The 14,882-nt window shown below is 40.1% G+C and overlaps 2 protein-coding genes across 4 annotated transcripts; both read left to right on the top strand.

Moving 5' to 3' along the window:
* Positions 1 to 916: 916 nt before the first annotated feature.
* Positions 917 to 6,119, top strand: TMEM70 (transmembrane protein 70). Of its 3 annotated transcripts, none has more exons than XM_048508347.1 (3): positions 917 to 1,252; positions 2,832 to 2,943; positions 4,443 to 6,119. In XM_048508347.1, the coding sequence occupies exons 1-3, from the start codon at positions 1,040 to 1,042 to the stop codon at positions 4,892 to 4,894; spliced, it is 777 nt and encodes a 258-aa protein (XP_048364304.1). In that variant the 5' UTR covers positions 917 to 1,039; the 3' UTR covers positions 4,895 to 6,119. The 3 variants fall into 3 exon arrangements, with proteins under 3 accessions (XP_048364304.1, XP_048364303.1, XP_048364302.1); XM_048508345.1 differs by lacking the exon at positions 917 to 1,252 and adding an exon at positions 1,269 to 1,348; XM_048508346.1 differs by lacking the exon at positions 2,832 to 2,943 and having other exon boundaries at positions 995 to 1,252.
* A 2,597-nt stretch (positions 6,120 to 8,716) lies between these two features.
* LY96 (lymphocyte antigen 96) lies at positions 8,717 to 14,255 on the top strand. Its single transcript, XM_048507314.1, has 5 exons — positions 8,717 to 9,058; positions 9,917 to 10,006; positions 12,223 to 12,351; positions 12,777 to 12,829; positions 13,788 to 14,255. Exons 1-5 carry the CDS (start codon positions 8,950 to 8,952, stop codon positions 13,899 to 13,901), a joined length of 495 nt encoding a protein of 164 aa, XP_048363271.1. The 5' UTR covers positions 8,717 to 8,949; the 3' UTR covers positions 13,902 to 14,255.
* Positions 14,256 to 14,882: the final 627 nt, after the last annotated feature.

Raw genomic sequence — 14,882 nt, forward strand, 5'->3', positions numbered from 1 at the left:
ATTTTATGATTTTTTTGGTTTTTTGTGGAGCAGTACAGCAATCTGCACCATCTGCAGACATGGAATTTACAGTCTCATTAGCATTGCTTCAAAAGAAAGTCATTTATAGACAAAATCCCATTATCTTGTGCAGCCATCACATAGGGTACATAATGGAACAACCCTGGGTTGCCTCCCCATCAAGAAACCCTGTTCTTTTAATAAGATTTGTACCTCCATTCTATGACAAGCTTCTGCTACCCATTTTAATAGGATATTTACCTCCCTGCTATGACAAGATTCTGCTACCCGTTTGCACACCTTAAACCCCTTTTCATGAGACATGACATTTTTATCCAGGCCTGTTGGCAAGTGTGCCTGCTCTTCATTTTCCCTCTATGCCTCTGCCCAGAGGGGAGGGCAGAAGGAACTGCCGGCTGCCAGCTGGGAGCCCAGCTGGTGGGGGGCAGGGGAGAGCAGGGTGGGCCATGCCCTAGGGGAGGCGTGGCCATGCCCTAGGGGCGGGTGTGGCCCCACCCCCGAACTGCCTCCCCTCTAAAAAATCTATACCCACGTCCCTGAGTTAGCTCCCTGCTTTTCTTTTATAGTAGAGCTCAATTTAAGCAGGACCCGTTTAGGATTGCAGACCTTAACCATCGGTATATAGTTACGGTGTAAAATTCAGCCATGATACTTTTGAAACACCCCGGGACAGTCTCCCAGCCGGGGTGGTGCCAGGATTAGGTAGTGAAGGGAATCGCCGACCCGCGCTTCTTTCAGGATATAAATCAGCCAGGAGCACGTTCCTCCCCCCACTGGCTCCCCAGAAACGTGCGCGATAATAAAAGTATACTCGAGCGGAGCTTCTGCAGTTCAATACGAAACTAAGATCCGCAGGCCTTCAAGGCAACATAGGCAGACGCGAGCTGCTTGGCTCCTCCTTTACAGTAAAGCGGCACAGGAAGAGGCAGGGCCCAGTGGGTGGAAAGGCCGCTTGTTCCGCACGGTGGCTTTAGCAGCCTCGCTGGCCACAGGAGAGTGCCGGGCTGGGGCGCGGGCAATGTTGCTGCTGGCTGCGGTAGGAGGGTGCCGAGCGCCAGGGCCAAGGTTGCACGGTGCCGGGCGGTGCAGAGTTCTTCGGCTGCTGGAGAAATGCTCGGTAACCGGCTGGCACCCGCCAGTCCTCGCTCCAGCCTCGGGCTGCAGGCCGGAACCGCGAACTGGATGGCACAAAGCAGCTCGAGCCTTCCCGAGTATGGCGGGAAGCAAACAGGTGCTGCCTCCTTAAACGCTTCCTTCTCCACCCGGGTGACCAGCCGAAGGGAATTTCTGAAGGGCTGAATTTCTAAAAAGTGTCATGGTCAGCGTGGTGGGTGCAGGCTGTGTGTTTGTGGAGTAATGTTTGCGTATGCTCAGGGGCATTCTTTTTAATGTAACTGCTCCCCAAAAAATCCTTTCAGAGACTAAGTTGCACAAGCAACAGTTGAAAGCACAGGGTGAAAAAACCCTGCCAATCTCCTGAAGGACTCAGGGCGGCTTACAAATAACAGCATATTAAAACAATACAATAGAATGCATAATACAAAAAGATATACATTATACATCAAAACCAGATTACAACAGATGGCATAGAAATTTTAATTGCATGTCTTTGAATTTATTCGTTTTCTGTGATCACACTTTCAAGACTGAATCTCTAATAAATGTTTTAGCAAGCACTTTGTTCAGGAATAGGGAATGCAAAGACAGGGCTGCTGTAATCACAGCAAATCTGACAGTAGGAAGAGAAGCCTATAACTGCAGGGCTGGGGGCTTTTGTTCAGCTGTTTCTCCAACAATGTGAAATTTGTTAAGAAACTGCCTTAACCTGTGAATTTGTTAAGAAACTGCCTTAACCTGTGCTGGGTACTTCAGCACCAACAATCTTGGCTTCAAGAGAGGTGTGATGTCTGCAAAGAAGTGGGATTGGGTCTCAAACAGTTAGAGAAACTTGAAAACTATAACTTTTCTTCTGTTTAAATTGGCTCTTAAATGGTGGGAAGTAAATCTACCTCACGTTCCAGATTATGCGGGGGGGGGGGGGGCTGATTATAATTATTCAGTGAAGAAAGACACTTCAGGCATGTTCAAAGATGCTTTGTTTCAGGTTCCTGGCCGAAATTAGAATAAACCCAAGATCAAATAGGTTTTTCCCCTATTTGAATTTGTCCAAATTCAATATTGGTTGTATAGTGTTCTTTAATATTTTAGGGATTAATATAATTAACACTACATACAAAAGGCTACTTGAAAAGTGTGTTTGTTATAGGTATGGTTTTGTTGTGGGATTCACTGTGGACTTCAGTAGATTGTTGTTATAGTCATGAAAATCTAAATTTGAGGGCATGTATAACATTGGCAAATGAACAAGTGAATGAGTGGATATAAGGACAGATCTTGGTTTGTTGCAGGCCCTCGTTGGATACCATCTTGGGGCAAGAAATGGTTTGCCTCCCATTGACTGTGAGAAGAGCATCATTTTCCAGCATGGGTCATTGGTTGTTAATGTGTGTACAGCCAGTTTGAGCTGAGTGCCATATTTTAATGTTCTAAGCTTGTTGTAACCTGCCCAGAGCCCTTTGGGGATTGGGCGGGCGATAGATAGATAGATAGATAGATGGATAGATAGATGGATAGATAGATGGATAGATAGATGGATAGATAGATGGATAGATAGATAGATGGATAGATAGGGATAGATAGATAGATAGATAGATAGATAGATAGATAGATAGATTTAATTAATTAATTAATTAATTAATTGCTGGAAAAGATGCTGACGCCTAATATTGTGCATTATCCTCATCCTCAAGGTTCTGTTTTCTCGTGAGACTCCTCTTTGCTGTTTCAGCACATCATCCCTACATGACAGTTCTGAACTTGGAAGATTGGTTTACTGTGGAAATTTGGCCAAGTTGGTACTCTGTAGGTATTTTTGTGTTTGGCTTTTTTCTGTCTCTTGTTTCTACATCTTTTTAAAATGTTGAAAGTATTTTTCCCCCACGGAAAATGAAACAACAGGTTTCATTTTGGAAGTATATGCTAACAGCAGAAAATGGAATTCTTCATTTAAATGATTTTGCCATGCTAAGCCATTATTTCTAGTCCATTGAATGAAGTAACTCTGTTTAGGGCAGCAATTTTAATTCACAAATGCCAGGCTAGGCCCTTGCCTGGGAAGAGGGGTATCTGCCCCAATTTGTTGCGTAACTCTAAACTAGAAGAAATCCAGATTCTGTCAGCTGCTTATTCTGCCTGTTTTGATCTTTCATACTTGGGCAGGGCGAGAGACAAGGAGATGTATGTATGGTAGCACTATGCATTCTTTGTAGCTTTGGTTCACCACTTCCACAAGATAGTATGGCTAGCAGAAGCAGTCATAAATATTCTGCACAGCTGATCCAGTTAAAGAGCATTATGGCTGGAGTGGGAATATGCTAATGGGTAGTTCAGAACGGGTTGCCAAGAATGGTAGGATTCCCAATGTGCAGTGCTTGTTTAATCAAAAGGAAAAGCATGAATGAGTTTCCAGGTATGTTTTTATAGCTCAGAACATTTCATCGACATCCAAGAGCCTGCGGCCGAGGCCAGTTGCTTCATATATTGTGTCAGGAAAACTCAGGCTTCCTTGGATATACATCTCCCCTCAGCAAACATATATCTAAGGGAGCATGAGTTTTCCGACACAATATATGAAGGTGCTCAGGAGCAGCAGCCGCAGAAGGCCATTGCTTTCACATCTTGCATGTGAGCTCCCAAAGGCAACTGGTGGGCCACTGCAAGTAGCAGAGTTCTGGGCTAGATGGACGCTGGTCTGATCCAGCAGGCTAGTTCTTATGTTCCTTTCGGTGAAGCCTGATGGGTGACCTTCAGCTAGCCACCTACCTATGGGAGGGGAAGGGAAGAAGTTGTAAGCTGCTTTGAGTCTCCTTGTGGTAGAGAGAAGTGGAGTATAAATCCACCTGTTATTCTTCTTCAAGAGCGGCAGACCATCTCCTGGAAGCACCCTAAAAGACTTTGGGTTGGATTATGCAATGCATGGACAGGAAAGGAAAAATAGACTTAGTGCAGCTCTACATGCAAGCAAAACAGCAGTGTACATTTGGAGCAATGAAATGTACAACAGGTTTCATTTAATCTGGTTTTGCAGTTGCATCAGAAGAGATATTGTATGCTATGTTTTGCATATGCAAAAGAGGTAGGGAGGGATACAAGCAGTTTCACTCAGTATAAGCAGATAGTGAGGAGTAATGTTAGCACTTCATTGATGCAAGGATTGTTGTGCATGCAGCATTTGCTGTGGAACCAACCTTATGGGCTGTGTGAGTTATTTAATGGTTGCATGTTGATAAAGTATATTGCAAACTGCAGAGGAGGTTACTGTTAACTTAATTTTTTACCTTTACTGTCTCTTTCTCTTACAGGTGTGAAATTTTTCTCCTACTCTACCAGCATGTTTAGTCTTTGCATGATGCCTTTCATCATCTCCACAACAGGGATAAGTTCTGACAGCCTGCCCTTGCAAATTGCCTTTTATAGTATTATAGGATTCTTTACATTTGTGACACCAATTACCTTGCATTTTATTACAAAGGGCTACGTGATTCGCTTATATCATAAGGCTAAAACGGACACCTACACGGCCATTACATACAGTGCCATTTTGGCAGAAAAGAAAACTGTATTCCATCAGAAGGATGTGAAAATCCCGGACATCAGCAAGATGTTCACAACATTTTACGCTAGAACAAAATCAATGCTTGTAAACCCAGGGCTATTCCATTATGCTGAAGACTATAACCATCTTATGGGATATGATAAGCCCTTCACATTTGACCTGGAAGAATCAAAAGAATCCATGGAAGGCAAACTCTAAAGTATCAGATGGTTGAGTTTTAGAAATTTGTATATGTGCAGATGACTCACAGTTTGCAAAATCCCCAAAGCATTTTCTCCGTTTAAAAAGTTCGCTCACAATGTCTTTAAACATTGATTAAAACTGAAATTAATTTTGAAAAAAGAGTATGTAGAAGGTGCCTTATGTGCGATTAGCATGAGTCCTATCTTTAGTCATTAAGTACATCTGATATTTGTATGTTTCATCTTGCAAACTTTAGAGGGTCATCTGTGTATGGGGAGTACTCTTTTTCTAACTGAGTGTTTGTTCAGGGTGGGCAATGCCCCATGTGAAATTCATAAAATTTTCTTTAGTGTTGTAACCCCTTTGTGTATCCCTTCCAGCCATGGCCAAGTGCATACTATACTAGAAGCATTCTTGTGAAATACAAATCAATGTTTGTTTGTTTGTTTTGCGTCAAGTCATATCTGAGCTAGGGAAGCATCATTTTTTCATCTGTGGGGAACACCCATTTTGATTCAGCTGCCTCCAGGATGATAACTTGAAACCTTGTAACTTTTTGTGATTGGTTCCGAAACCCATGGTAGCCATGTTGAGATGGTGCCCCACTATCTGTTCTCAAAATTCCAAAAGTACTGTGAGGCTCCATAAGGTTTGGGACCACCATGTTAAATCTTGAACAAGCAAGTCTTGCCCTTTGACTGGCAACATATGCTGAAGTACAGCAGCTCCATTTAAAAGACCCTCACTGTATAAGATTCTGGATCCTGGAGTGTTCCTACACATGATCATTCACTTTTTGGTCCCTCAAAATGTTCGTATTTATGTCCAGTTTAGTCTTTGTTTTTGTGGAACAGAAGTAAGAAAAAATGGGCAATTTGTAGTATTAATGTAGGTTGTGGCCAATGTAGGCTTTACATTTGCAAAAACCACTTTGAACCCCATGTGTGAAAAAATTCATTGCTTGTTCCATCTTTCAGCATACTTGAAGAAAGACTTGGCAGTGCTGGGCTGATATTGGTATACTGATTGTGTCCAGAGCTATTGCTCAACATTGGTGAATAGTATTCTTGACGGCTACCACTATAACTGCAATATGACTATGAAGCCTTGGAGGGTGAAAAAGTTCTTGAAATATTTGTAACTTACATGTGAGATGAGTGTATTAAGTTCATAGAAATATTAAACTGGTGTTCTTCTTTGGTGTGTGTATCTTAGACAAATAAAAATATATGATATAGCATATAAAGAATTTTTCACTTGGAAGAACCAATACAACTAAAACTTGTACTCAAATGGCTACCTTTAACATATTTGTCTGATTAGAGGTTTCACCCTTCAGTTGTCTTCTATTAGGATGATTGTGAATGGTGAACCTGCAAATCAGTAGACAACTATTAATGTGAAGGAGTGAAGACTGACATTTATGTAATGGCGACAATCCAGCAAACTGCTGGTTAAATTGATTAAAATAAGTGGGACTTCAGTGTATAGTTACACTAGATGTTCTTCATTAGGATTTAACATTTGGATCCTAAATTTTAGAATTAGTTCTTGTTTCTCCTCAAGTGTGTGTCAAAAGGACATCTGCTTTATGTGTCTGCCAGCATAAGCCACTAGAGGGACACTTTTCCTGACCCAAAACTATGGTATTTTTAAAGTTTCCTTTGTCTAGGAAGTCACCAAGATAAATTATTACATATGAAACTAGATAGGTACATATTTAGACATCAAAGCTCAACTGTCTGTACAATAAGGCATATTCTCAATTGTTTCAATTATATTTTAATAATTTGGGAGTCTAAAAAGGTGGACTGAATTGGTCTTTCTTCCCCCTTAAACTTAAGATTTCTTGTCTCTGTTCAGTGACAGATTGTGAGTGCATCTTGTTGCTAACACCCTTTTAAGATGTTATGTGCAACCTAGCAGCATTACAGCTCCATAAATCCCACCACTTCAAAATATTTCCATGTGGGAAAACTGAAGATGGTTCACAAAGCTGCACATTCATTTATTCGTTCATTCATTTATTAAAACATATCCCACCTTTCCGCACTGTTCAAGGAAGTTTACAATAAGAATTTAAAAACATCAGGTAAAGCCAAAAATAAAGTCCACATCTTTTTCCTCCTTAAAAGATGCTTCCCGTTCAGACCTCAAAAGCAGGCCTTCCCATTCAGATACATGCAGGCCTTGCAGAGCATCCTGAAGATCTCAAGGGGAAGGGGGCTTCCTTCACCTCTTCCGGAAGCCTGTTGCACAGAGCTGGAGCCACAAAGTAAAAGACCCAGGCTCGGATCAATGCTAGATTAGTCACCTTAAGTGGTGAGATGGCCAACAAATGCGGCCTGATGACTATATTTGGAGCACACAGACTTATGGAAGGAGATGGTCATTCATAAGCAGAGATTTCATTTTCATGGATCTACGGGGAAATAGGATAGTCCAGTAGTATATTGCAAGACTAGCAAAATTAATTCTAGCATTCATAACTCACTTCATCAGACCAATTGATCTAAAGTAGTAGTTCCCAGAAAAATCTTGCCTGGAAAGCACATCCATATTAGTACTCAACAGAACCAAGGATCTGACTCTGAGAGTACATCTACAATCATGTGCTGATTCTCTTTAAGTGCTATGGCTTCCTCCAAAGCAGTTGGGAATCCCAGTTTAGTAATGAAATCTCAAGTTTCAGAGAGTTTTTATGGTGATTCTAATCTGGGGGGGGGGCAGGTGGGGAATGCATCGACTTGTGTATGTAGCTTAATGTCAGAGCTTCTGGTTCAAATGAATTGAAGATCTGTTCCAAGATAAGAATTTAAGTGCAAGTGCAACTATTTACCTTTTCACAGATGAAAAACCCTAAACTCAGCTGTTTTTTCAGATAAAATTTTGTACTGTTCGTAACAGTAGACCTCTCCTTGAGCATTTCATTGTTCAAGTCAGCTGCCAACCAGAGCAGAAAACTAGTTCAGAACCAAAGTAATCTGGGTTCTCTAATTGTTAAGGCTCTAGTTCAGATATGCCTCTTGTATTATACCATAATCCAGAATTTCCATACTGATATTTTGTTGACGCTCGTCCAGTCAAAAACTATATTTTCTCACATAGCAGGCATATCAGCAATTGATACATGATAAACTGTGAAAAGATTTTCTTGTTTTTTAGCGACAACAAAGTTTCCATCTACTGCCACTTGATTCTGATGATGTCTTCCTTGTAACATAAATTTACAGAGCAATCCTACAAATGTTTCCTGGGAGTAACTGCCATTGAGTAGATCTGCTTAGCATAGCTCTGAAGGAGAGTAATCTTAAGCAGGTCTACTCAGAATCCTATTCTTTAATAGTTTAATAGTTTTATTAATAATAATTAATAGTTTAATACTCCCAGGAATGTGTTCTTAGGAATACACAGTAAGGCAGTAGTCCTAGCTATTCCTACCCAGTTTCCCCAAAAATAAGACAGTGTCTTATATTAATTTTTGCTCCCAAAGATGCACTATGACTTATTTTCAGGGGATGTATTATTTTTCTGGTCTTCTGTTTGACGGGCATGCTTCCAAACAAAAACTTTGCTACGTCTTACTTTTGGGGGATGCTTTATATTTAGCACATCAGCAAAACCTCTACAAAGTCTTATTTTTGGGGAAACAGTATTTGGAGGTAAGCCCCACTGAAATCAATTAAACCTACTCTCAAGTAAGATTGTTGTATATGCTTTTTTATATGCTTTTGATGACTACTTTCACTACTTTATGAGACGATTATATATAAATAGGATGGCTCAATTATTTCCTCTTTTGTAATTCAGTTGCTGAAAACCATAAATATAGTTTTATCTAAATGAAATTATCTATGAATAAGCTGAGTACTTTTTTTCCCTCCAGAATACAGAATAATACATTTAAGCATCCAGTAGAGATTGGAATATTCAAGAAGAAATATAGACCAGACTCTCAGAAATCACATGACTGAGGAGGGTTGACGAAGCATAGCTTTGTTCCTCTTTACTAAAAGAGAAGTAACTTGCTGTAATTGTAATGTTAAAAAATGGTTTAAGGTCACGTCAATATGTTCCATTGTATTTGTTTTATTCTGTTGGCTTCTGGATTTATTGTGGCACAGGAAAAACATCTGCTTTGTAGCACATCTGATTTGGAAATATTATATTCTTCCTGTGGTAAGAAAATTATCAACTTGATTTCATTTCCCATGCTGTTAAAGACCAGTAATGCGTCTCATTATTAGAAGTGCTAATACTCACATTGCTGTTGTTGCTTAAGGAATACTGCATGTTCTAATTTGTGCTAGAGATTTTGACTTGTCTGTCTTCAAAGGGATAACAACCATTCATTCTTTGTTCCATTTATACTTTGTTGAACTTGAGATTTTTTGAACTTGGCCCAAATTAATTTAGTCTGCCTCCTGAATCGGTCATTTTAGACTGCAGGTTATAGAAGGCCCTGCATCATGCAATGTGCTAACAATATCTTTTAGACTTCCCTTCCTTTATTTTTTATTTATGTATTAATATTGTATGCATATATCATTATAAGGCTGTTGTGGTATTGCTGATTAAAAAAGAAAACACCAAACCATCGGGGTGGAGGTGAGGGAAAGAATGGCAGTCATACTGGCAGAGGCAAGGAAAGTGTGAGAAAAGGTGTAATATGGCTGTTCCTCTGCCATTGCAAATGATTCTGCTATTTATTTACAAAATTTATACCCTGTCTTTCTGCCCTCATCTGGGCGATGGGAGCTACATGGACACAGTTGCCACAGGCCAGGAATAAAATGAACTGCCCTATTAACAGAGGTTTAATGTGTGGAAACAACATGGAGGTAAATAGCATCACGGTGTATATAACACTCCATTAAGCTAGTATAAAAGGGACAGGACATTTTCCCCAGACAGTAAGCAGTACTTTACCTGCATAACTGTTGCCATCTGGAATTGTTTTTGTATTTCAGCATGGATCTAGGAGTGCTCAAATCTTTCCTAGAGTTTTATGACATTGTTAAATTTGTCCTCCCATAGGTTCTACCACTGAAACATTCTTCTTTGGGGTGGAGCCATGTTATCTTAACGGCTTTTCAAAATGGAACGGAACTATATTCTGGATTCCAAGTATGTTGTTCTTGTATTTTTCATAGCATTAGAATAGTTACTTTGCATATCTGAAGAAGGCATACTTTATGGAAATCTGCTTTACTCATCATTATTTCAATGAGTGAAATATGTACGTAGTAAAGGACTGGTACTCTCCAAACTGAATATATAACTCAATCTATCATATTTTAGGCAACCCTTCCCAGAATCCCAGCCAGGCTCTACATATTCTTGGTGGGCTGCAAGTTTTGAAGATCTGCTGTTGTTCAGATTGTTAGTGATTCCTAGTTGTATTAGTGGGACAGTGTCAACTGAGGAAAGCCCTTGAATGGATTGAAGGCTGTCATGTTTATAACTACCTTGCAAGCATCATAAATGTCCACCTTTTCCTTAAATAATTTGTTTATTGTGAAGGTCTGTTAACATTTGTCAGATGCCTTTTGTGAGGAAAACAACAAAATTAAGATTGGTAAACAGACTTTTTGAATTCAGCACATTCAAATTTGGTAGAAAAAGGAGTTCACTGACTTGTTAGAACAAATGCCTGCTACACTGTTCTTTCAAGGAATTTGTGGCATATGACTGAGAAAGTCTCTGAAATGCCAGAATGTCAAGAACTGCATGCTGTATGTAGTCCCGTGAGTAGTTTTTCCAACTTCCATGGTAGACATGATTTAAAAGAAGAGAACCCATTGGAGGGGGAGGAGTGGACTGCTTAGCAAGTTTTTATATTATTCCCATTGAAAGTTGCTTTTATTCCATGCTTTTATTCCTGAGGGGAAAATGTATAACTACTCAAATCCCCTACACCCACCCCCAGTATGGGTAAAACCAGCTCGGCAATTTTGGGTGGACAAGTGATAGAAGTAAAGAGCTAAACAGCCTCTCTCTCACATTAGTTTGCCTCTTTAAATTGCTCCCCTATAGTTGCAAATTTTTTTAAGTTAGGGAAATAATTATGGCATTATGTGTAGTTCCAATGTTGGTGAGCATGTCAACATTTTATTGTTTTCCTGGATCTTCCTTATTTGCTTATGCTTCAGTGAAATGGTTATCCTAGTGTTCAGTGGTGCTTCCATCAGCAAATGTTTAATTTTATGTTTGCTGCTGAAAGAAGATGTTGGGGGATTAGTAGACTGAGAAAGCAGTCTCAGCAGGTCCCCTCTGAATTCTCTCAGGCCTATTTATTACGGATCATTCGCAGGAGTGTTATTTTTTAAAGATGGCTGCATGATTGTGTGAGGAAGAATTTGGTATAACCGGTGACTGTGTGCCTCCATTTTGCTTACATCGCTTCCTTTTTGACACCAAAGTTTTAAGTGTGAGGATGGTGGTACATAGAACAATCATTTTACTTGTCCTGTTTTAAGATGTATTAAGTAATCCATCTAGCCTAGCATTCTACTTCATACACTGGCCAGCAAACAGAGAGGCCAAGGCCTTCACCCAATGTTGGTCCTGGTATTCAGAGGTTTGCTGACTCAGAGTATGGAGGTTCTTCTAAGTCAGGAGTCGGCAACCTTTACCTCCCAAAGAGCGATTTGGACCCATTTTCCACAGCCCCAAAGATCTACCAAGCCGGAGAGGCAGCTCCGCACAGAGCCGCCTCCGGTTCGCCTCCTCCACTCACCTTTCCTTCCAGAGCTGTTCTGGAGGGCTGGAGGGACACGCGCACGCTACCCTCCAACCTCCAGGCTACGCAGAGCCACAGTATAAGGCTGAAAGAGCTGCATACGGCTCCGGAGCTGCAGGTTGCAGACCCCTGTTCTAAGTCATGAGTCAAATTCCCTCTTAAAATTCTCATAAAAATGCGTTTGTGGCTATTGTCTTCAGTGAACTATGCCATTTCATTACTCATTCAGTAAAGTTTTTTTTTTTTGCTGATCAGAATCAACTTCTTTGGGTGCCCCAAAGTATTCTAGTATTTTAGCAAAGAAAGCTCTCTATTCACATTATCTACTTCATGCATAATTTAAGAAACCACTATCAAATGTGAAGGAAAGTGACCAGCCACTATCCAGTTGTGATAGAAAGAATAATGATGCATAATTTGATTTTTCCTAATGCTTGCTATTTTTCTGGCTATGCTGCTGCACATTACAAATATGTTTTCAATCAGATTATCATATAAAATGCATTATCAACAGACTTACCCATTTAAATGAATTGTTCTCTGAGAAAATAAAATGAAAATGGATGTAATCTTTTGAAGTATCTGCATTCTATTTTTATAGAGAGAGATTTAATCTTTCTCAGAGTGACAATAGCCGGATGGTATGAAGCTAAGAAAGTCTTAGAATGGAGATATATTGCTTGCACAGGTGAAGATGATGAATATTCATATTGTGGAGCTCTGAAGGGAGGTAAGAGTGAAATATAAATTTTTGTTGTCATAAAATCTAAATGGAAACTATAGCCTTGCTAGGAGAAGCTATAAGCAAATCAGTGTATATGAGTAGTGTCAATCCTACATTATGGACTGCATCCACGTGGTGAGATTTCAATGTCCTCCATGGGGCAATTAGGCTAATTTTAAAGAAATATATGGTGGACAAGGCTTGGCCAAGGGGGCATGTGGTAGCATGATTATAGATCTGTACTCAGGTAGATCACATGGCAGCCCTGATTTTGGCTTCTTGTTTTTGACCTCTGACTCCAGTTTCCCTAACCTGTGTTGGTGTGGGAGGGGAGGGGGGATTCTGAAGAAACTGATATACTTGCAACTGGGAAAGAATTACAAGATTATGATGGTAGTTTTTATATCTTAATAATAATTCCTCTTTTGCAGAGACTATCAACACAACTGTGACAATCAAAGGTGATAAAGGAAACTATCTAACGGTACTTTTTCAGAGTTATATTTTCACAAATGCTGTTAGAAAAGTTGAGAATTTACTAGTTTACAACTTTTTGGGGGAGGAAACTCAAATTCTTCCATAATCAAACCCAAATGGGTGGATTCAGGCCAACAGTCTTACTGGACTTCAGTTGATTCCATACAAGTACCTAACATCAAGCAGTTCTTGCTCTTGGAATACAAACTCAGTTTCTTAAATTTCTTAATGACTACTAAATTTTAGTTGATTTTTTAACTGCAGTTTGTCAAGTGAAAATGGGAAGCAGTGATTGAGACCTGATCATTAAGTAACTGATTTCCAGCATCACAAAGTAGCCAGAATTAGCTTCTTCTGAAGAAAATTAACAAGTTCAGTCCAATGAATGAACAAGTAAATGATAGATATTCACTGTGGCTTAAAAAAAAAAGTTCTAATAATGAAGATGTAGCCAGTCTATCACTAGGAAGTAGAACTGGCATGCTGATCAAAGACCAATCACACAAAGCTTATAGTTCTTCAATGATACATAAGCTGCCCTCTTCCTAAGGCAGTAGATCACACACAATGATAGATTACAATGCAATGTGTACTGTTATTGTATGGCTTTCTGTAGTAGATCACCAGAAGAACTGCTGTCCTGGAACCAGCCTTTTGAGAGGGTTGCAATGAAATAAACACATCCCAGTTTACATACAAACCCTAGAGCAGTGGGGCAATCTAGTAAGTATTGTGTGATCAATGAAGCTATTGCTTGCCAATGGTCTAGGAGTCAACCTGCTCATAGAGTCAGTCTAGAGTTTGTGTCCACTCCTTGTAGCAGGTAGAGTCCTTGAAATGATGACATTGCTGAGGGAATCCCTGTCTTGTGAATTAGCTTCAGCCTCATTGAATTCAGTAGAACTTGTTCGGTCTGTCTTAGTATATTAATTTGTCTAGTAATTAAATCTTTTCCTTTGTTGTAGGGAGAATACATGGTAACTTTCAAAGGATACTCTGGCCATTCTGAAGCAGATTTGTTTGTATGTATGAATTATACCTTAATTCTTAAAAAGGAGCCTTCCTACGATTTTGTGTGAGTTTCCCTTCTAAACCATTTGTTTGTATAAGTACTGCTTTCCAACACTCCATGGAATTCTAATGGCAGAATCAACTGCTGCCAGGTTTTCCCTTTGCTGGTGGAATTATCTGAAAAATAAAGTCTATTCTTATGTTATAAGCAAAACTAAGTTCACATGACATCTGAGTTGAAATGTACACACACACATACACATATGATCAAAACAGAGCCATGGTAATGAATGAATTTCAACACTGTCTCTGTGCTAGCAGGAATTGGGTCCTTTCATAATTTGCTGAACAAAGCATTTTCTGTTTGTGGCAGAAAATACTGCCAGATTCTGAAATCCTATACTCTTGTTTTTCTTTGTACAACTTCCTTCCCCCACTGTCAATTCAGCAGTGTTTTTAACAATCATTTAATGCCAGTTCACATGCAGCCAAAGCATATAGGTTACATAGGCAATTGGGGTGGGGGAGGGGTTGAAGATTTTAGGGGCTCTTGGGCAAAAGAAGAAGAGTTGGTTTTTATACCTTCTTTTCACTATCTTTAAGGAGTTTGAAAGCTGTTTACAATTGCCTTCCCTTACAGACCCCACAACAGGCATCCCCACAACAGGAGCAGCAGTGGCGTAGTGGTTAAGAGCAGGTGCATTCCAATCTGGAGGAACCGGGTTTGATTCCCCGCTCTGCCACTTGAGCTGTGGAGGCTTATCTGGGGAATTCAAATTAGCCTGTGCACTCCAACACATGTCAGCTGGGTGACCTTGGGCTAGTCACAGCTTTTCGGAGCTCTCTCAGTCCCACCTACCTCACAGGGTGTTTGTTGTGAGGGGGAACGGGAAAGGAGATTGTAAGCTCCTTTGAGTCTCCTACAGGACAGAAAAGGGGGACATAAACTTTTCTGTTCTTCTTGTGAGGTAGGTGGGGCTGACAGAGTTCCGAAAAAACTGAGACTGGCCCAAGGTCACCCAGCTGACATCATGTGCAGGAATGGGGAA

This window comes from Sphaerodactylus townsendi, linkage group LG09 (genome assembly GCF_021028975.2).
Source record: "Sphaerodactylus townsendi isolate TG3544 linkage group LG09, MPM_Stown_v2.3, whole genome shotgun sequence".
Classification (NCBI taxonomy): Eukaryota; Metazoa; Chordata; class Lepidosauria; order Squamata; family Sphaerodactylidae; genus Sphaerodactylus; species Sphaerodactylus townsendi.